Below are 22,707 nucleotides of genomic sequence, written 5' to 3' on the forward strand. Positions count from 1 at the left end.
TGTCTGCGGACGAGGTCAGGCTGAGAACTAGAGGCAGGTTAAGTGTGTTTGGGCTGAGCTTGTCTTTTTCCTCAGTTAGTAGAAACATTGCATACACTTCATCATGTTTTATCTGAGGGTTGTCTGCATCCAGTCAGGGATATTTACCTGCGGTGTGGGTTCTCCAACAGCTGTTTGTAAGTTTATCTGTTTATTTCGGGCATGTCAGTCAGATCAGTCATCTTCACACATTATCTTAGTTTAAATCATACAAAGCTTATCTAGTCCCGCCCCGTTACCCACAGAAGGCCTTATCTTCATCATACTGTTTTCTTATGACATTTGACATAACATGTTTCAACAGCAGGTAGTAATCAGAGCTACAGTCCAGCTTTAGACAGTCAATCAACTTGGCATTTTGGCTTGAAAAAGAACTAAAGCAATAAGTTGATTATCAAATAGGGCTGGACCCAACTATTCCACTATTCTGATATTCATTTGTTGGGCAGGTTTTCAGTTTTTCAATTCTTGGATTTGGATATTCATTTTTTTTAATGTCAAAACTATAGAATAACAAAATCCTTAAAAAAGAAGGCCTGTGATTAAACCAAAAGACAGCTGCTGCAGCACAGTATTTCCATTTCCACTCACTGTTAGAGTCAATTATGACACAAAGTTCCCCAAAACATCTGGCATGGTTGAGGATCTCCCGCTCTGTCCCTGCCCTGTTGCTCTTTTATCTATAGCTGTCTGGTAGAGCCAGAAAAAGGGTGACAGACTCGCTGTTCTTTTGTTATTCCGTTATCGCACAAGCAAGCCACGTCGCTGCTGAAAACCCAGCCTGTTATTTGTTTCCTTTTCGAGTGATTGAATTTCTGCATATGTTTCGGTCTGTTGTGATTTGTCACAAGAAAGAGAAAAAAAAGTCTTGTGCATAGGAATTTTTATTTTTAGGTCATATTGCCCTGCCCAAGGTGAGTCAGAGTGTTTGAGAAAGCGCTGTCAGTGTGATTATGATAATGATGGTGACAGTGACGGTGATGATGATCTGAACTGTCAAAAACTGACGAGCTGTGTGTCACAGATCTCAGCACAGCCACAGAGTCGCTGACACTGATAGACGGCATCCAGTCTGTACTTTTAATGCGGATGAGACCCCCGTTGTTACATGATGACACTTAGGCTCCCCTGTGTTTCATCATTGACTACGACATACGGAGAGCTGTAACATAAAGTTGTCTGTTAGGTCATTTTTCTTGCTGAATAACCATTTATGTGTCCTGAGGTTCTGACCCACTGATCTAGTGATGTATCTCTAAAGAACAGCCTTTGTGTCATCTGATTGGCCCACAGTCAGGAAGGAGAGGCAGGAGCTTGTGCACGAAGGCAACCGTATAAGGAGATGGGCTGTGGCCTACACTTTGATGGACCTCACAGTGCAGTAGGAGCTCTGAGTGACTTGAGGGGCGGGTGTCGGTGGTTTTAAACGGGAGGGGAAAAAAAATCCCCCTCTGGCTTTCATCAAGCGTGGCAGGCAAGAATGAGGGAAGGGGAAAAAGAGAGGGGGGGGGAGTGTTGAACGCAGGCATACTTAGTTCTCCAACCACAGAAACGGAATAGAGACGGATTGCAGCGGGAGAAGAAGCTGTAAAGAGTATTTCTGTGGTACTACATATTTCCAATAGACAAATGACTGTGAATTTGCATGATTGATGAGTTTCAGTAGCATCGCCACTTGGCTATTCATTCAGTGTTTCTGTGGCTGGTGTGCACTTCACTCGGGTGATTAGAGGCTGAAGTCAGCAGACAGACATAGAAGCACGCTTGAAAGGTTTGCGTGAAAAGGCCTCTCCTCCCCCTCGTCCTCTCCGTGTATGGAAAAACATATGGTGTCTCAGGTAACACAACCGCTGCGTGTGTGTGTGTGTGTGTGTGTGTGTGTGTGCATGCATACGGTGAGAGTGAAGCCGTACGGATGAATAGTTCCTCCTCCAGATGGTCCTTTTTTCTTATTTATAATATCAGAAAAACATTTCAGTCGATACTTGATCTGTTTTCAACTTTGCTCAGATCGCTTTTCATGTCGTTTTAATACGAAGCCGATTTTGTTTAAACTGATTCATCCAATTCTGCATCTCATCTTAAAATGTCAAAATTCAGTACGGAAAGCTAGGACATTAATAGAGCGTGTCATTATTTCCCCTTCCCCCTCCAGTTAAACCCCCTGCATCTTTTTCCATTATTTCATTTTTCCTTTCTCCCCCTCTCCTTTGGACTATATGATGCTGCCATGTAGGGCATTGCTGCTCCTCAGTCAGTGGATCAGGAATGCCTGTGTAGACTTAAGGGGGTACTGTCCTCCACTCTTAATCCTCTGACGGCTTCCATTTCTCCGCCTGGTTATTAGTTCATCATTTCATCCACTTCATTGTTCGCTCAAGCAAAGCTTAAATAACAGAAGATGAAAATAACACATGGCCACAACATGTACCAGTGTTCTTTAAACTCCCGCAGTAGGATTGTGAATATTAGAACCCCTTAAAATGCCCTTTTCACATGACTAATCATGTGGGAGCTTGTGTTCTGACATCTAGTCCAGTTGGCTCAGGCATGGCTCTGCTTTTTAAAGCTAGGAAGCATACGATAGAATAAACAAAGTTGCTTTTATGCACCATGAGCAGCTTCTCTGGTGCCTTAAAGCAGTTTCTGAAAAGCACATGATGCTCAGTGTTTATGATATGGCATCTCTGTTAATGAAATATGCCAGTTCAGGGAGACCCAGTCGCTAACCAGTCAAGGCAAATTTGTTAATATAGCCCAGTTTCACAAATCACACATTTTCCTCAAGAGACCAGCTCTCCTTGATTCTCATTTGAGAGACTACGGTGAGCGTTAAAAAACATTTAAAACATGTTCAATTAATTTTTTTCTCATAAAGAAAAACAAGTAAATATAATTTTAAAAACTTTTGAAAAAATCATTTCGGAAGTTAGCTTTAGGGCACTAGACTCCAACCCTGCTCCTGGAGAGCTAAGGCCCTGAACCTGAAAGTGTTTTATCTCTCCACTCTCACACACCTGATTCTAATCTGCTCGTTATCCAGCGGGTAAAGCTTGTCAAAGGCTGGATAACGAGCAGATTATTAGAATCAGCGGTGTAGAGAGCTACTGGTTAATATTTGAAAACAATGTATTACTATACCTATGAAAAATATTCACTTGCCTCACCAGTTTAAGATCAATGTCATTTGAAATAGAAAAGCATTCAAAAAGCAACTCTTTTCATAGGTTTGACTGAATGTTGCTCCGTAGTGTTAGTGTGTGAGTTAACTTTAGATTAGCAATCTGTCACACCAAACTTTCATAACTCTCCTCAAAACACAATAAGGAGTCACATTTCAGTGTTTTTAGATCATTTGTGTTGCTTTTAAAAGCTTGTTTGACTCACAAAGTGCACTGTTAGACTGTGCAGTGTAATAGCCTGCACTTTGTGGCTATATCAGATCCTTCTAGGTTCATTTGTAGGGATGAAAAGAAAATAACTGTTCTGCTTTTGAACAGCATAAACCTAAAAACACAGTCCCCCCAAAAATGTCATGGTGGTAATGCACATCGGTACAGTGTTCAAGTCCTCACGGCAACATTTGCATTTCAACAATTCCCCATTACTTAATTGTCTACATTTAACAATTACAAATTTAATTGTGAACAAATTTTTCTACAGAGGTAAAATGACAGAGAGAACATCTTCAGATCATTTTTGTGGAGAGAGGGCGCAAACAATGGTGTGTGTGTGTGTGTGTGTGTGTGTGTGTGTGTGTGTGTGTGTGTGTGTGTGTGTGTGTGTGTGTGTGTGTGTGTGTGTGTGTGTGTGTGTGTGTGTGTGTGTGTGTGTGTGTGTGTGTGTGTGTGTGTGTGTGTGTGTGTGTGTGTGTGTGTGTGTGTGTGTGTGTGTGTGTGTGTGTGTGTGTGTGTGTGCGCGCGCGCGCTTAGATACAGCAGATATACGGTGAAGCCCGTGTGTGTGTGTAAGGGAGGGAAAGATAAATTGACATTACGAGTCTGTCCTCTAGGCACATACTGTATAGAAACAGTCTTGGTGTGTGTGTGTGCCTTTCTGTGTCCATGTGTCTGCAATAATGCTTGTATTCTTTTATTTCTCTGATCATTCATGCATAAGTGTGTGTGTGTGAATGGGTATGTTAACTGGAGGCAACACCATACCATAGGGGATTAAAACCTCGATGAGCACTCTTGTTCATACATGATAAGGTCTTTAACCTTCTTCTGCTCTCAACCTTTTCTCTAATTTTGTTACTTTCTCCTCTTTCCTCTGCCCAGCATTTTTGGAGTGTGTGTGTGTGACTCAGCCCTGGGCTAGGATATGCCTATAGGACACACCCTTTAGTGGCTAAATACAGGCTACTGCATGTTTATGAGCTCACATGCCCTAACATGTACATGCTTTGATATTTATGAGCCCCAGTAGGATGAGGCCTAACCAATGAATTTTATCGCCTTTTTGAACAGGTTTAATATCAATAGGTGGCAGAAACCACAGCAGATGCCAAACACAATCAGCTTTCACACATTCTCCCCTAACCTAAACCCCTTTCACGCAGCCTGTTTGTTGCAGGGCTGTTGTGCCTTTTATATCGACCCGCCGTCTGTGTGAAAGGGACGGAGAAAGAATGGGGGGGACAGATCTGAGCCGGCAGCAGATGTAGTCACAGAGTGGATATAGAACGGAACAACACCAAACCGACATCTGTGTAAATGGGACAGCTAGTAATCATTTGCGAGTCGATCCACAGGAGGGTCAAAAAGTGACAAAGCAGTGTTCCCAGTATCCTAAATTATTAATAACTTACAGAAAACATTGTCTGCAATAGTCCACTGTCTCTTTCTTTCTTTCTCGCTCCCTCTCTCTCACACACACACACACATGCGCACGGGCACAACAGCGTTCAGTCCGTCTCTGTCCTCTCTACTGACAGTTATGTTTTCAGTAGAGATGTATAAATTTGGCAGTGTGTGGGTCAGGTCAGGTTCGAGTGGTTGATCAACGTTGTGGACCGGCTCACACACACTAGATGCCGACACTTCCTTACTTCCAGAATGCTGGTTGCTATGTGAATCACACACTGGGGCGGCATCACACCACCGTTGCTTGGTCCTGTGTGAATAAACGAAGCCAGCGTAGCGGCGGACCTTCATTACAGCGCTATTGCGGAATCTTTCTCTGTAGACTCAGCCTTACCACAATGAAAGTGGCAGTGGATGTTTTTCTTTGATTTTTCCATCGTCTTTTAGGATTGTACGGCACTCTGATGCCTCCTCTATCTTTTGGGCCAGACCCCAGAAGCTGTCTGTCTTGCAGATGGGCTTTTTAGCCTCAGCTGGCTGTTTACAGCCAATGCGGCATACTGAAGAAGAACAGCGATCAGTCATGCTATAGGATTAGAGAAAGGGAGAGGGCTTGTTTGCTTTGCGGCATCTTAGTTACTCTAATTAAAAAGGCTGTCTGGAGACAGAGAGTCTCTAGGCATCACCCAGCCCAGATCCAGCCCACGGCAGAGACCAGACCAGTGGTTAATGGTGTTGGATGCTGTGTGTCATGCTGCCTGGCCTGGTGTGGAAGGAGCAGCCTTCACCCCAAACCCATTAGTCTTTTTTTTTTTTTTAGCCTTCTCTGTTTTACACCTCATTCTGTGTATATCCCTGTCCGTCCACTGTGTCTCCTTTCTTTGACTTTTTTTCCGTAAAAGTATTTGGTGAAACTTAGTCCAAGATGCCCTTGAGTATGTGAAAGGATTGAAGCAAGCAACACTGCAGAGTCACCACACACACACAAAGCAAAGATAAGGTGTGTGTGCATTGGAGCAGTGCAGCAGCTATAAAGAATCTATATATGATCCTGCTGCTGATACAGTTGTAACAGTGCAGAGGAAAAGATCCTGAGGCTGAACTCCCAGCTGGTACACAGTTATCTAAATTCATATCTGAATTATAGATGGCCCCGGAAAGAAATCCCAAAATACAAGAACACGTATTCTCACAATAAAGCGGTAGCTGTAAACATGTCACAGTTAACATGGCACTGTTAGTGTTCATCTCCTTCCGTGTCCATCCATCCCATAAGCATCTTTGTATGTCAAACCGTGTATCGAATTTTCTCTCTCTCAATAATAGATGTGTTTGCTGTAAATATTTCATGGTCGGTTGACTGAAAACTCATGCCTGTCAGAGATATGGAGGTAGAGGGGGGATAACAGGGAGGGAATGGTGGAGTGACTGAGGGAGAGAAAGAGAAATAGGCAGGATTTTAAGCCCCTCATTCTGCTTTCATCAGGACGCTACAAGCACTGCACACGGAGTACATATGTTAAGTTGTTTCCGTCTCTCTTTTCCCCCCTCCTCCCCCTCCCTTCCTCTTCCCCGCTCCCACAGGGCTCTCAGGATTCGACAGGAGGACAGGAGGGACTGGTGGCCCCACCCTTTTCAGCGTTTCCCCCTCCACCCCCTCCTCAAAACGGGCTACCAGGGACAGAGTTTGGCCCTGGGGCCATGTTTGGTGCTGGGGGCCAAGGCACAGCAGAGGTAGGGGCTGGTGCTAATGGAGCTACCACCACTACCGCCACCATCAACAACAACGTAAGCACCGTCTTCATAAAGCCAAGCAGCAGTTTACTTATCTGTCTAATTGCAATAACTTTGGTGACCTCTTTACCTCTCATATCGTGCCATCATCAGATCAAAACCATGTGGTTACTGCTAATCAGTTGCTCACAAGTTAAATTAAGAGGCTGTATATGGTAAACATTGCAACTGCTAAACATAAACATGTTAGCATTGTCATTGTGACATTAGCATTTAAGTCAAGGCAAGTAAAGCCTTAAAGAGCTACAAACACAGCTGACATGATAATCATATTTCCTTTTAAGATGCAGTTGAGATTATAATGTGTATTTCCTGATGATATCAAGACTACTCAAATAGCTTTCTGCATCATGTACAAATAAACTCTGCTGCTTTGCTAAAACAATGACCAAAAAACATTGGATCACCTCTACCCCCCCTCCGCCACAGGGAAAGACCGAGGAGGCGTCCCAGGGAGAGGCCGGTGTACAGTGCGGCTCAGGAGGCTCAGGAGGAGGAGGCTCTGTGGGAGACCCCTCAGAGGCCAAAGGGACCCCGAAACGCCTTCACGTTTCAAACATCCCCTTCCGCTTCCGGGACCCTGACCTCAGGCAGATGTTTGGGGTAAGAAGCTGGGAATGTTGTAGGCCTCATTTTTAACGTGGTCAATAAATCAGTCTAGACACCACAGGTCCTCCACGAGTGGGGTTTAGGGAGAGACCAAAGAGTCGAACTACCACAGGGGAAAGACACACATGGGTGTTCTCTTGGTGCTTGAGGGGGAATAGACTGTTGTGCAGAGTGAGGGGAAAAAGGGGACAGAGCAGAGTTCAAGGTAAAGGGGTAGAAGGAAACACTGAAATGTGGGAAGTTGTCTTTTGTGTAATAGTGACACCTAGTGCTAAGCAGTTGTAATTCACACAATGTTAGAAGCCATTGACATTGCAGTGATGCTGTCCTAAAGGACTGAGGTGTGAGGATCCTGAGACCACTCAAACATGTCATTGACTGCCTTCTTTGCTCATATATGTTTACTCATTTCTTCCCTCAACTGTATTTGCAGCAATATGGGAAGATTCTGGATGTAGAGATTATTTTCAATGAGAGGGGTTCAAAGGTGAGTGTACAGATGACCTTTTATTCTCTGTAGCAGTAATTCCCACCTTGCATGCTCGTTCTTTCTAAATGTGACACTTTGTGACGTGGTATATCAGCACGCCACGTCGGGGATCTTTATGAAACTCCAATTTTCTCTTAAAGAGAGAGTCAGAGTGCACCCTGAGGTCTAAAGATTCACAGATTGACCTCTCCACAATCCCTTTATGATGTGCCCCTCACCCCCCACCAACCTCATTAACCTCTGCCGTGTACCACAGGGTTTTGGCTTTGTGACATTTGAGACCAGCGCAGACGCAGAGAAAGCCAGGGAAAAGCTTCACGGCACATTGGTGGAGGGTCGGAAGATTGAGGTAATTTCTCTCTCTCTCTCTCTCTCTTGCTCTCTCTCCTTCTCTTGTCTCTGTACTTGCTTGATCACTGACTGCTAGCTAGCTCCCATCCTCCCTTTAGTGATATGCTCTGATGTAGCCCACTGGTATCCCACTACCTGGTCCTTTGCAATATGTACATTTCAAAAGGCTTGTTTCTTCTTTTCGTTTTGTTTTTGTGGTGGGAATGATTGGGGGGGTGCAAGAAGACAACATAAGGCATGCTGGGTACTTTTCCTCTGCAGCATTTTTTTTCCTTCATATTAAGCTGTTGCCTCCTCACCTTTTTTTTCCCCACTGATGCGCAACTCGTAGCCACACTGATGTTACAACTTCTTCCGCAACATTGGAATAACCTTTGTGTAGCTGGCACCGGAGGGCACGAGAGGAACGCAGTGAAAGGATAATGCATGGCAGATTGCTGTCAGATGCTGTTATTTTCTTCCCTAGTGTAGAAATCCTTCTGTGTTCCCCTCTCCCGGTGCTGTGGCTAAGTGGTTGAGACAGGCTTATGGCTCCTGGTGCAACAGCAGCATGCTGGTAATCACAGCAACACTGACGCATGTTCACTTTATGGAAATCTGGATTCTTACCAAAGATCTGTGCACTTGAGTTTTTATGAATGTAAAGTCTGTGTGTGTTCCAGTTATTTATTTTGATTGTATTAATTATTTAATTGTTTTTTTTTATTCTTTAACTGAAGCATGTGAGTTTTTCAAAGCAGTTTTTCTCCTTTATTTTCACTTCAATCAGCTAGTTGTCCATATTGGATCTTTGACCCGCGTCACTGTAAGCCAGGATTTCTGCATGGGCTTACTGTGGTGATTTCCTTGTGGGGTGTGTGGGTGTGGCTGTGGGTGTGTGCGAGTCAGTTCCTGCATGATGGATGAGGCTGGCTGGACCCTTTTATAGTTCTGTACTCTCAGTTCTGCTGCGGTGTGGTCGAGAATGAAAGAAAGCCACCAGCGTCCACTGGTACAACATGCTCCCTCCACCACCTCCACCTTCAGTCAATCAGCAAGCTGAATGGATACTGATGGAGCCAATTTACTCTGCATCAGTCTCGCATTTGTGTTCAGTCAACAACCTGTGTTGTCCTTGGCATTGCTATAACCTGACTCTGTTTTTCTCCCCACGTTTTGCATGATATCAGTCACTTGTATTGTATCAAAGAGCAGCTTGTTTTCAGTTGTCTCTCTGCATGTACTCTGTTGTACTCCAGTAGTGGTGTTGGGCTGTAGAGAGTCATGTATCAGCTGCATGGTGGGCCAGCAACAGGAGTCTATGGAGTGTGTCTCTTTCTGTCTGTTTATGGTGCATGGGCTTGAGGAGACCAAAGGCTGACGCAGTCAAATCGTGTATTTGTGTTCATACATTCTTTCAACTGAGGAGAAAGGGCCAGACATTTCTATTTGAAGCAATGCCATCTGGCAGTTCTCCTTTCTTGCAGGTGTCGCTGCGATACTCTTTTACGCTTTAATTGGTCATACCATTTCAGAGTTTGTTGAATTAGGTTTTTAAAGATGAAGATGGCAGAAGAATATACTATATTGTGTGATAATTCAGAGACTCTGAAATATAGGCCTACTGTATACCATGGTTATACATAAACACATAACTATTATTGTGTGTGACTGTGGTTCACTGCTATCCACTGGCATGAGTTTAGTTGATGTAGGCTGCATGGTTGGTATTTTCGAATGGAAATATGTAGTGTAACTGAGGCAGTCCTGCAGACAGCTGGATGTTTTTTTTTCTTGCATGTTTATTCTGTACAGCTATTTGTTGAATTAGTTTTGGTGATGGAACTGTTAACTTACTTGTTCAGTTGGCATGAATCAGTTGCACCTGGGTGCCTCTTTAGTCTCGCTCCACTCACTGAAAAAAGGCTGAGTAGCTGAATTCTTAGTTTTCAGAGTAAGCTTTGAGCGAATGATGTATAAAGTTATGCTGAACCTAAGTTGAGTGCTGCTGACATTTCTTGTTCTTTATGCATGCCAATGGGAGTCGGTTAGGACTTATTCTCATAGCTTAGCTGCCCCAAAGCGTGCATGTGTGTAGCCTATATGAAACAGAAAGAGAATTGTTGTGCTTAAAGATATACTGTACTTCTTTTTGTCTGGAATAAAACTCTGCGCTTTGAAGAAGTCAGTTTCCTGTGTGCTTCCAATGTATCCATGTAAGTGGCCCAACTACAATTCACTTTGTCTCTACCTGCTTCTCTGTGATCCCATCTCTTCACCATTCATTCTATATATAGACTCTAGGCCTATATATAGGTTTAACAGTGTGTGTTGTAGTATGCACTCAGGAACATACACACCTCAGTGCATCTCCATCCCACTCATGGCTGTCTCTGTGATTGTGCGTATTCTCTAACGTTTAAGCAGGTCTCACTCATAACATCTCTCTGCCTCAGGCAGTAACTTTTTGGCTGTCACTGACTTGTGTTATTTTGACCCTAGGAATCTAGGACACCCTCCACAGCTAATGATAGAGCCAAAACCATTTAGTCACATATTTCATTCTTATGCTGCAATTACTGGCTGTACAGGAAGTGCATCAGGGTCCCTGCATGGTCCCATTTGCGCAGACGCAAACCTCGGTCTGGAAATCATTAAGTTTATGCAACATAAACTTAATGAAATACAAAATAGTCCAATTCTGTGTGACCAACAGCTCTAATCAGCTGGTTGAAGACGGCAAAGCTTTACCTTGTTTTACGCCGGCTTTCCAGGTAGCTTTCGGGTCTGCTTGCTTACATTAATCCACAGTGCGAACTACAGTGTGAGAGGGCTAAAGCAAGGACGCAGTGCAGCAGTTCGTAAACATCATTGGTTGCAGGCAGTATACACACGGCCACAGAGGAGATGGCACTTGGCTGGGCTCAGAGACCGTACTAAACCCTGTAGACTCCCTAACTCCTGCTCTAAGGTTGTGTGTTTGTGGTTGATCTATGTGGCTTGAGTGTTACGGGAAGTGACTGCTCCTCCGCAGCGCAGAGTTTTAGTCAGACATTTGAACACAACGGAGCAGAATAGCTGAGGTGTGTGTGTGTCACAAGTGGTGCCGCTCTGCATGCAACGGGGGGGGGGGTCTATTGAGTCTATTGAATCTAAGAGTGTCATCATCAGTGCATGGATGTGTGCAGTGAAGAGGATGAGAAGAAGTTGTGCCTGCGGTTCTGCATGCCTGACCATGCACATTCTCACTGACCAATGCTGCCACCACACACTTCTCAATGGGACACAATTGGCCTTCAGCTCACTTTGGCCTGGGCCTTAAATCAGTCATTTCCATAAACATTCTGAACCTTCCGGATGATTGTATTCAGAAGCATTATTTCGATTGTTTGAATTGGTAAGATTGCGAGTCGTTAGATGGGTGATGGCCCTGAGGTGAAGGCTTTCCAGCTCCTTGTGTCCCAGTGTCGTAGATGACTCTCGCCCCCGGCTTTGGATTTGACCAGTCCTGTTTTGTTACCGGAGCTGTCTGTTACTGCATGATTTGAAGCGATTAATGAATGAACTTTGTGAGTATCCCTGTGTGTTTGCTTTGTACATGAGTGAAAATGTGGAAAAGGTTGAAAGAAAAGGGGAAAGAGAGTTTGCACTTTGCCCTTTCCAACCCTCTTTGTGTCGGCTCCACTCTCTCTTTTCCTTATCACTTCACTGTCTTGTTGCCAGTCAAGTTTGTCTCTCTGTCCTTTTGTGTTTAATTTGAAAGCAATCTTGTCTGTTTTTCTAACTTTAACCCTCTTTTTTGCCATCATCTCTGTCTGACTTATTCAGTTTACATTTATTGTCCTCTATTTTGTTTTCAATTTGCTGTCTTATTCTTATAGTTTGACTATCGAACAACCTTCAGTATGTTATTTTGTGGTGACTGCTAAAAACTGAAAATTACGGCCACTATACCCATGACCAATTTCCAAACGCGCTCTTCTCTTGTGGCCTAACCTTACCACACAAGAGTGAGTCATTTCTTGCTAAATCTAACTAAAATATGCCCGCTTGTCCCTTTGATAGTAATGGACCCAGACAGCGTTAAACCATCCTTTTAACTATTCTGCTCTTATGAAGGGCTGCGTGCACATGTATCTACCCCCCTCACTCAGTAGGCTAGTTTTTGGGGTTAAGGCAAGGTTGCCCCATATTTGCATTCTTCTTTTCTCTGTAGAGCAGTGGTTCCCAACCTTGTTGGTCGTTTGTACTGTATATAAAAGGGGATGCTGTTAATAGTTTCATACAGTTGAGTCAACATTAAGGTTCGGTTTGACTTGGACTGAAGCTCTATTCCAACTGTTTATTTGTTACCTTTAGCTAACTATTTTAACCATTTATCCATTACTTGTAACTAGCTATTTTAACCATTTATCTGTTGCCTTTAGCTAAATATTTCAACTGTTAAGTAATTAATTTTATACATATATTTCTACCATTTAGTCATTACTTTTAGCTACTTGTTTACATTTCTGTACTTGCTAGTTTTCATGCACTCAACATGAAGTGTTCAGATTTTCTACCTGATAATTAAATCATAATTTTAAATTTTTCAAATGAGTTCAGCTGCTCGACTAGCTTTTACAGGTACCCCCTGGCAACAGGGGAAGTACCCCCTGGGGTATCCCTGGTTGGGAATCACTGCTCGGGAGCTCCAAATACCTTCCTGTGACTGGTCTGATCGTGCAGATGCTCTGAGCTCCGTTAAGAATGGAGAGCTAGCATCCTCTCTCCCTTTTCTTCCTCTTTCTTCTGTCTCCTATATTCTGTTCTGAGCTGTAACACTGCTGCTATCAGGTTTTTATTTCACATGGGTTGAGGAGGTGGAGGAGGAGGGGGGCATTTAGGTTTCTTTTGTTACTAGGATTATTTGTTCCTTTATTTATTATATTTTTTCTGTTTCCCTGACGACTTCTGTGTGTTGTTGTCAGTCTCCACGGTAACCACTCGCTGTTTCTACGGCAACGGTAAGTTGTGTACAAACATCTATCACTGAACTGATCCCCTTCCCACCCCACCCCCTGAAACGGGCATTTGATAGTCGTATGTACAGTATAAATGAGTTACAATATTAGTCTTTTCTATTTATCAACTGATGTTACTGTGATAAGCCCACGCAGTGTAATGCCCTAGAAAGCTATTGCTGTTATGTAATTTTACAGTGCACAACACAGTATCACAGGCACACAGCCAGACAGACACAGCATCTTTCAACAGATTGGATCTTCCAGCAGTAATAGTTCCTCCACATGCCCGTTCCCCACCATGTTATTAACACCTCACTGGGAATGACCGAATGTAATCACCCTCCTCTATGCAATGACACGGCTATCCACAATCCATCTGATTAATTCTTCATGGGGACTCAATGTGTATAGTTTTCATTTTCTTGATTAATAATAATAAAAAAATCAACAGAAATGATATAAAGCTTTGCTCCCTGTTGCTGCTTACAATTGCTTTTAGTGAATGCAGAACCCCGAGCTGCTGGGTAAATAACGCCACTCTGGTTTTGAATTTCTTTATCTTATCGACCTGCCTGCTTTTAGCTCAGTGCATAGTTGCTAACTAACAGCCAAACGGACTCAGTGTAGATTTTGAAAAATGTGAGTTAAGACATCCTAAGTAAAGGGCTGGGGTTTTCCGGGCTTTGAGTTCACGTTGAAACGTTCAACATGTGGTGAGCCAGCATCCTGGAACACCGCACCAGACAGTTAAAGAATGCCACAGTGCTCTCGTCTTGGCTGCCGACAGAGACAGAGACTTTCAAAAAGAATATACCTAGACTTGCAGAATAAGTCTTCTTTTAGAGTACCATTAAAAATCCAAATGGAACTGTTTCTTTTTCTAATTAATGTAAAAAATCCAAATCTATGTAGGGCCTGTGTGCATGTAGCATTTTTCTCTGTCAGAAAGACACACTGGGGAGCGCTTCATCCCAATGCTTTAAGTTAGCTATGCAGCTACACAGCTAACAACAAGCTTGCAACGATGATAAAATCACAACACTCCCTAACAGGATTCAGTGTGCGGCCGATCTGCTTCCATAAAAAGTGGTACAATGATAGCACCGGCGATTTTCTGAAAAAAAAAACGTTTTAAACGCTTGGAGCCGTCACACAAAAAAGCGCTGGGTCCAGTGCCCTTTCTCTAGGTGGGCGTGTTTGCGCTCCCCTCATTAGGAACGATTGAAAAAAGATGCCGGCACTCAGAAAAATACACTATGTGGACACAGGCTCTTAGAAACCATGCTGCTTCAGATGTGGTCCCTTATCAAATCAGTGTTTGCAGTGTTGTGTAACCATATGCATTTCAAAACCGATATGGGGTTTACCGTACTGTGTTTTGGGTCTCTATTATGCTGCCATTTTGTTTTCCTCTTTTTGGTTTGGTTTTCTTGTAGTGGATTGTCTGTGTATTAGTAGTAGTAGTAGTTGTAGTGTACTGGTCTTAATTTGTGACACAGTTCTAATGCCTGGCATAGTGTCTCATGTTTATTTGATTTCTCTACTTTTTTGGGAATGAGGATTGCTCTCTCTCTCTCTCTCTCTCTTTCTCTCTCTTTCTCTCTTGTTCTCTCTCACACACACACTCCCTCCCTCTCCTCTCTGTCTCTCTGTTCCCTCCATCCTTTGGTGCTCTGTTTCTCAACCCACCACATAAAATGAGATTTGCAGGAGAATGGTCACCAAATCTAATTGCTTTTATTTGAATGATGCACCTTGGGATATATGTTTTTTTAAAACAGTAATTGTTATTAGTTGTTTTTTGTGTTTCTCATGTAAACTTTCTCCCTGTTTTCTCTTTTTCTCTTCACTCCATCTTTATGTTCTCCTTTTTTTTTTTTTGTAAATGGACTGGCTCTGTCTCTTCTCATCTGCATCCCTTCCTCTTAACTTCTGTCCCATCTTTTCCTCGTATGTGTTCGATGTGGGAGTGCTGCGATTGTTTTGATTGGTCTCCATGCTGCATCCGACGCTTGCTGATTGGCTGAATTTTTACTTTTTTTGGTTTGTTACTCACTCTTGGTCATGTGCCCATATTTGGCTGTGTGTAATTTCTGTGTTATATGATTATTAATTTTGTCAAAAAAATGTTTTGCACCCCCTCTTTCTCTCCCTTGTATTTATTTTTGAATATTTCTTTTTAGGTATGTAAACCCCACAAGTTTGGTTTCATATGAAATGTGACTTCATTTTGTCCTGGTCTATTGTTTAGGCTGAACTGGGAGGGCAAAAGAGGGCTGAGAAGGGCTGAATGTTTTATTAATTATTAACACTTTTGAGATTTGCCCTCCATATTCTGTTGATTTGCATGTGTTCCTCTCAACCCTTTACCCAACTCCACTGATTGCACAAACACAGGTATATGAGCAATACACACACAGACCCAACATTAATAAAAGCAAAACACTTAATTATCATTAAAGGAGCAGTGTGTAGGATTTAGTGACCTCTAGTGGTCGGACAGAAATTCCCAATCACGTCGTCTCCAGTTAGACATTTGCGTTGGAGTCTTTGTGTAAACCACTCTGCTTCTTCGCCGTCTGAGACATGTTTTCTTTCCATGTTGGCCTCAGCGTGATAGAAACTTCATCAGCACGCCCATTTCCTCTCCGTGAACACACCAGAGACTGAGTGGCTCTATTCCCACATGGGCTCACTCAGATATTAAACAAGCTGGAAGGGTAAACTCTGACATCTGCGCTCTCACATAAACCGTTTAGATCATTTCAGGTTTGCAGCTCATGTGTGCTCGTTTTTGGAATATGCACCAGGCGAGCAATTCTCATTGAACTGAATAGACGTCGTGTTGGTGTCCAGTATCCAGTTCTTATAATATTTCCATGGTTGTGGATATGAAGGGCTCATTTTAAGACTTGTTAGTTTAAGCTGATTGTAATGAGACATACCTATGAATATTAGATTTCTATTTCTGCCATTGGATGCCCCTGAATCCTACACACTGGTCCTTTTAACAGTTACTAGTCGACCTAAAACATATCAGGAGTCCGGATAAAATTTCACCGCCACACAAAATAATTTGATTCATTAACTCCATTTATATTTCAGAATGTCTCTACTCTGACACCATGTTGCGTCAGATAGCTAGCCAGGCTAGGCTAATTGAATCATTTGCCAATGACCTTGTCATTTGAAATGAGGGAAAAATGAGGCAAACCTCATTTCCATTAGAATGAAGCTCTGCAGAGAAAGCACATGACTCACTGAGGGATGCAAAGCAAATGACAGTCGACTTAATGGTCTCCTTAATGGGAGTGCGGTGTGCATGCACACACAAGCACTCTCATTCCTCAGTCACTCTTTCTCTCCTTCTTTGTCTCACACACTCTCCCCTCATCGAGCCAAAAAGGTCATTAATCTTTAGCTCACCACACAGTCAGATGTGAGCTTCGACATCACACTGGGACAGTACAGGTCGTTACAGAGAGCTACAATCTCCTTCTCTTAAAACCCATCAAAGGAAGATGAGACTAGATCAAGGGATCGGAGTGTGAGCCTTTGAAGCTCGGAGAGGAGATTATCAGCCATCTTGGATTGAAAGCCTAAGCATTAAACTGAAATGTCAGCCACCATGCGCAGAACATGCACTCACACCTAAAAAAGAATCCACAATACCTTTGCCCGTGCATGCCAAAAGAAAGTACAGCTCTGTTTCTTTTGCTGTGCCCCCTCCCCCCTTTATGTGCAGTCACAGCTGCAACATAACCAATGTCGCCCATGGCAGCCCTTATATCTCTCCACAATGAGTCACCAAATCTCTACTGGGCAACTCGCTTTTAATTGCATGATGACTAAAAATCCCCCTTACCGCCCCTACCCTCTGTTACACACAAACATGGAACAATGAGGCTACATCCACACTACTATGTTTTTGTTTTTTTCAACGAGCATCTCTTATGCTACGTCTATGAGCCTCGCATCCACACTACTGAGCCCCTAAAACAGCATTCGATTTGAAACGCTTTTTTAGAATGAAAACATAGTAGTGTGGAGGAAGCCTGAAAGAGTTAGCAGCCACGTCAGGAGTTAAATTCGTTAACATTGATCACACTGGTGAAACTAAACACAAGTGACTTTTGCATCTTAGCCAGTTGATCCATTCATATTACATATTTTCCATTATTTCTTGCACATGCAGGCAAAAATGAGTTTTTTTGTGTGTTTTTACCAGGAAACAATCCCTTGAGAGCATGTTGCTGCACTGTCACATCCATTTTGTTGGTAGACCAACAGTTAACCTTCAGAGCGCTTTTTCCATTGTAAAGTGTGCATTTTCACAATAAAAACAAGGTCATGCCCAAAAAACAATCCTGTAGGCGGAAGGAACATCTAAACTAGTAAATGGGCCAGAAGTCCAAATGATCAGTATTCAATTAAAATTACCCAGTAACAGTATCTGTAAACAGAGGACATTGTCAACTTATGGAAATAAAACAAATAATGGAGGCAAGAACAATACCAACACATAACACCAGATATGTTAAATAAAAAAAATCAAACAAAGCACATACATTAGAGAACAAGTTATTTATACTTGATTCATTCTTAAACTGTTATTTGTATTGTTTAGGATTTGACAGAATATCCTCTGTGTCTATCCCATTGTTGTACTAGCATGTTTTTTAAATAACCAAGGCACTTCAACAAAAACCTTTATTTTGTGAAAAAGCAGTGATCTAAATTAGAGAACAGTAACTATTGTGTCAGAAGAGATGATTTCAACAGTGTTTTCTTCTCTAGGATTCAAAAATGAACAGGAAGTGTAGAGGCCACAGCTTTGAATGGCTTCAGCACATCTGCGCCCACAGGACATCACTAGTTTCTCACACTGCTCTGGTTTGATCTGCGTCAATTCTGACTCAGTCTCTTCCACACTTCACTAACTGGACTGGGTTTATTACACATGACTTTGTCACCAAGGATTTTCCAGAGATTCTCTATGGGGTTTAGATCTGGACTCTGGACTGGCCAGGAGGAAGTGTCAGACTCCAGATCTGAACCCCACAGATAAAGGTTTTTGTTGAAGTGCCTTGGTTGTCTAAAATAAAACATGCTAGCAGTATAGCCACAGCGGATATTCCATAAAAATCTGAACAATAAAAAAATGGTATTTCAGAATAAATCAGTTTTGATCTCCAGTGTACATGATGTGATCTGCATTTGAGTTTGAACTTGAGTTTCCTGTGTCTTTGACCGTTTGCTCTTCGATTCGCAGGTCAATAATGCCACGGCCAGGGTGATGACCAACAAGAAAATGGTCAGCCCCTACCCTAACGGAGAGGCTCTCAGCACACTGCCTTATGGTAACAAGCACACTGCACACACATGAACAATAAAGCTTGGCCCGCCTAATAATGCAAACAGCATAGGTACACACAGGGAGAGGCAGATGTAGGCAACGTTAAATACACAGTCCAGCCACAGTGTCCCTGTCCCTGGAGGCTCTGCAGCCCCCAGCAAACCAATTTCATTTTGTTTATTTTAGTTTTATTATTTTCACCCCCTCCTACCAGCCATGATGTCAGTTGAGAAATAGAGGTACGGTAAGACTTTACTTTCCCCTTTTTAGCATTTCTAAGGATAATACAAAACATTTACCGGTTCTGTGTGTAAGTTTTTCACATGAATTCATAATTTTTTTGAAAGCCAATGGGCAAAAGGGTCCTAAAAAATAAGACCTTCCCAGTCTTTGTTGGTTGCCTAAAAAGCCTTTGGATTGATTTCTATTTAAAGAACAGGAAGAATTTCCCAGGAAAATCAGAAGGATTTGGTGTTTTGCACTCTCCCAGGTCCCTTACCTCTCTTAAGCTCGCCCACAGCCAACAGTGAGATGCATTAGCTAACATTAGCTTAGAAATGGAGTCTGCTAACATCAACAAATGACCCATGTCAGCTAATTCATACAGACTCCCAGGACGGGTCTGGCTGGCTTTCCGCTTGCACATGACCTTATAAGCTAACGTTACAAAGCAATCAATTTCAGGTAATATAGCGACGTTTGAAACCCACAAGCTATTAATATTCAAAATATTATCGTACTTAATTTAACAGAATTCTATCAACATAATTCCAATCGATCACGGTCAGTCTCACAGTTTTGGCCAGTAGTCGCTCACACTTGCGATGTGCGAGCACAAGCATCAAGATGCTGACTGCGGTTCACTTCACTGCCACCGGTGTCGCTAACAACAGAGGTTTTCTGAACATTTTACAGAGAACCTTTTCATACAGTATATATTGGTATATGGTATACAGTACAACATATACATATATCGCCCAAGAAGATGCTTAAAACTATTATAGTGTGTTATAAAAAGTGAATTGAATGTACATATAATGCTTTTGAATTCTTAATAAAGGGGTTAAAATAAAGTATTGCCAACGTTGACCTGATCTATGTGCTCAGGTTGTCCAGCATGCCCCCTGTTCCTCCGTCATGGCCTCGCTCATTTGTACCATCTGTTTGTGAGACAACACACAGGCCCCCAACAGGCAGAGCAGCCAGAGCTGAATCCAGCGGCTAGTGCAGAGTGTAGGGCAACCTCAACAGAACAGAACGCTGCTCTGTGGTGTTCCACTGTTGACCCATTTCTCCTTTTGTGTCACTGTGATTAAACTGGTATTAAAGTACATAGTGAATTATGAACGGCTACAATATAGGTGAATAACTGTGAATGACGGTGCTAATGGTGTGGTGAAATGTGTGTATAAAATGTGTTGTCTAGCAGGGTATACAATATAGGATCCTTTGCTCTTTATGAACTGCCTGTATTAATGTAGTGCTCCTTCTTCTCTGTGTGATTGTCAGCGGGGTGGAAATTGAGTCCTATGATGGGGGCCGTGTACGGACCAGAGATCTACGCAGGTAAGGCTCTCTCCATCTCCCTTACACACACACTACAATCTGTCTCTACAGCCTACTTTACATTTTAATCACATTCCAGTCTTGAATTTATATTTATGCACTGCTTGCCTATTTCTCCTCACTGACACTTTTATTGAGATCAAGCCCTAAAGGCTGTAGTTGGATTATTCCCTTTCTCTCTTTGCTCTTTCTTTTCATCTGAACTCATCCTGGTTATTTCCTGCCTGCATCGTTACACCTTTCTTTCCTTTTCTCCACTTCCTTCCTTACCCCTTCCTCCTCCTTCAGTCCCAGGGTTCCCCTACCCTTCAGCAGCAGCAGCAGCCACTACAGCAGCAGCAGCGTTCCGCGGTGCCCACCTCAGGGGCCGCGGCCGGCCCGTCTACAGTGCTGTGCGGGCTGCCGTGCCTCAGCCTGCCATACCTACCTACCCTGGGTAAGAAAGACGCACCGCTCATAAACGACAGTTGTGGACGAAACGTACTTTGTAGCTGTAAAAACATCAAAATCCATCATTTTGTGTACTGTCTATAAAGCTATAGAGCAACACCTCATGGATATTTATTTTTAGAATTGCTCTCCAGATCCTGTTTGACCAGCTCTCTGTTTAATACAGCTGTGCTCATACGCGTCTCATGCTCACACATTATCCACCCTCTTCAGCAGTCCAAATGGCACATTGTCAGTCAGTTCATAAGCTCTTCAGTATAGTAAGACACACATGATGGGATTGCACCATTCAAGGATCATTTGAATAAACTCGCAGATACCACCATCAGCAGATTTGCATAGACACACAAACCACATGCATTCATTATGCAGAGGCAGTCACCCTGCTCACAGATTTGCTACAAATTATTCACGTGTACTGTGATCTGTTTTCAGTCTGTGCACTGTGCATGTCGTTGCTGTGCTGTGATGGTTGGCTAATGGGGTTGTGACCGCTACAATATTTAGATCAAAGAAGGGTTTATCTGTTAATGGCCTTGCGGCTGCTTATGATGATCTTGGATGATATAAATGAAGCTAAACAATATGAAAAGGGGCTGCAGGAAATACCCTCTCCATATCTGCTCCACTGAAACGACACCTTACTGACATCATAAAAAGATCCATTCAAAGCAACAGCTACTGCCTTGATTTTCTTGTAACTGGGGAACAATAGCACTTTATGGTCTCAGTTCAGTTCAGTGAACTTAATCTATTAGCCCCATGAGTCTGTTGTTTAATGTTTTTGGGTTCAGTTGTGGAGCTTAAATGGAAGTTGTATTTCCTCTGCATGCTGCATGGGTGTGAAATAATTACACTCTCTCTCTCTCTCTCTCTCTCACTCTCACTCTCTCTCCCTCTCCCTCTCCCTCTCTCTCTCTGTCTCTCTCTCCCTCCATCCCTCTCTCCTTGTTCCATCTTATGTTTTTGCTGTGTTGTGACCTTCATCCACCCTGGTTATGGGACTGTGCACCACTCCGTATGCACCCCCTCCACTACACCATCCCCACTGTGCCCTCCCGCTTCTCTCCCCCCTCTCTCCCATCTCCATCTTCTTCTTCTCTCAGTGTGGTGTATCAGGATGGGTTTTACGGAGCTGCAGACTTATATGTAAGTAAACTCACCTCCCGCCAAGACACCCTCTCTATCCCTCCCGTCACAGCTTTCTCCTGCTCTTTTTGTTTCCTCTGGGGGTGATTCTGCATGTGCGTCCAGTCATGCGCTGCACAGAGCTGCCTGCATATAAGTGTACTTCCCTTGTTATGCAATTTGAGCACAGCTTGGGTCGAAATAGGTTGCACTGATTTTAAAAATAGCCGTGAAATCTAAATGCCAGGATAGAGGGTGTCAAACATCACAATAAAGGCTGCTCTGTGGGCGGATGCAGCGGTGTGCGTCAGTGTGCGATTGTCTGAGCGTATGAACAAGAGCGTGTGTGTGTGTATCCAGGTTGACAACAGTTGTTTCTGTTCTCTCTATAGACTAGTGTTTCAGGACTCAGTCCTTAGTCCCAGATTGCCTCAGGTAGGGTCAACTCAACACCAAACCCACAGTGTGCATTGTTTTACTGTACTACCTCCTCTGATCTTATGAATCATCTTCTGATACGATCTGGAACATGTTGTCTTTTAGTTGTTTCAAACAAAATTACCACTGCTTTGAAATTGTCTTTATTTTTCTACTAACTCACTCAATTGTGCACTCTTTTTGACTGCGGGGAAGGCCTTTCTTTGCTCGTTTACTAAACTACTAAATAGTATTGTGTGTATTCCTGCTAGTTTGTTCAAAAGAGAACCTGGTCTCTTTTGTCTGGTCGGCTACTTTTGGAGAAACTCTTTATTCTGTTGTGCAAAAGAATAACAATAACTTTCATTTCGCAAGCACAAAAACAGGAAAATACAAATTGGATGCAACCATTCTGGTTTATACTTAACTAAAGGTTTCTTGCATCATTCCTTTATAAGACTGGAGCACTTTGCAGCATGGGTCCAGTTAATGTCACCCTGAAATCCTTCAAGTTGAAAGAACATGGTCTCTTCCTGAATTAAGCAACCGGTCCCTTCCCAGGATGATTACCGAAGCATGTGCTGATCAGCTGCATGCAGACATAGTCTTCTACTGCTCCATGTGCTCCTCCTTCCCCTCCACTCACCCAGAAAGCCTTGCTCTCTCTCCCTAATAACCCCGTTTATCTGTCCGGCCCCTCCGCCTGTGTTCTGCAGG

At 43.0% G+C, this 22,707-nt stretch overlaps 1 protein-coding gene across 3 annotated transcripts in view; it reads left to right on the top strand.

The window, feature by feature from the left end:
• Positions 1-22,707, top strand: part of LOC310959560 (RNA binding protein fox-1 homolog 2-like) — a 50,158-nt gene that overhangs the window by 21,150 nt on the left and 6,301 nt on the right. For 2 of the 3 annotated variants that reach the window (XM_083930945.1, XM_083930947.1), the window contains 8 exons: positions 6,429-6,632; positions 7,068-7,241; positions 7,681-7,734; positions 7,994-8,086; positions 18,346-18,433; positions 19,939-19,995; positions 20,284-20,431; positions 21,552-21,594. In XM_083930945.1, the coding sequence (XP_083787071.1) occupies positions 6,429-6,632; positions 7,068-7,241; positions 7,681-7,734; positions 7,994-8,086; positions 18,346-18,433; positions 19,939-19,995; positions 20,284-20,431; positions 21,552-21,594 (861 nt within the window). Of the gene's footprint in view, positions 1-6,428; positions 6,633-7,067; positions 7,242-7,680; positions 7,735-7,993; positions 8,087-18,345; positions 18,434-19,938; positions 19,996-20,283; positions 20,432-21,551; positions 21,595-21,965; positions 22,009-22,707 lie in introns of all 3 variants that reach the window. The other variant, XM_083930946.1, reaches the window with a different exon arrangement.

The sequence above is a fragment of the Echiichthys vipera genome (genome assembly GCF_963691815.1).
Source record: "Echiichthys vipera genome assembly, chromosome: 17".
Classification (NCBI taxonomy): domain Eukaryota; kingdom Metazoa; phylum Chordata; class Actinopteri; order Perciformes; family Trachinidae; genus Echiichthys; species Echiichthys vipera.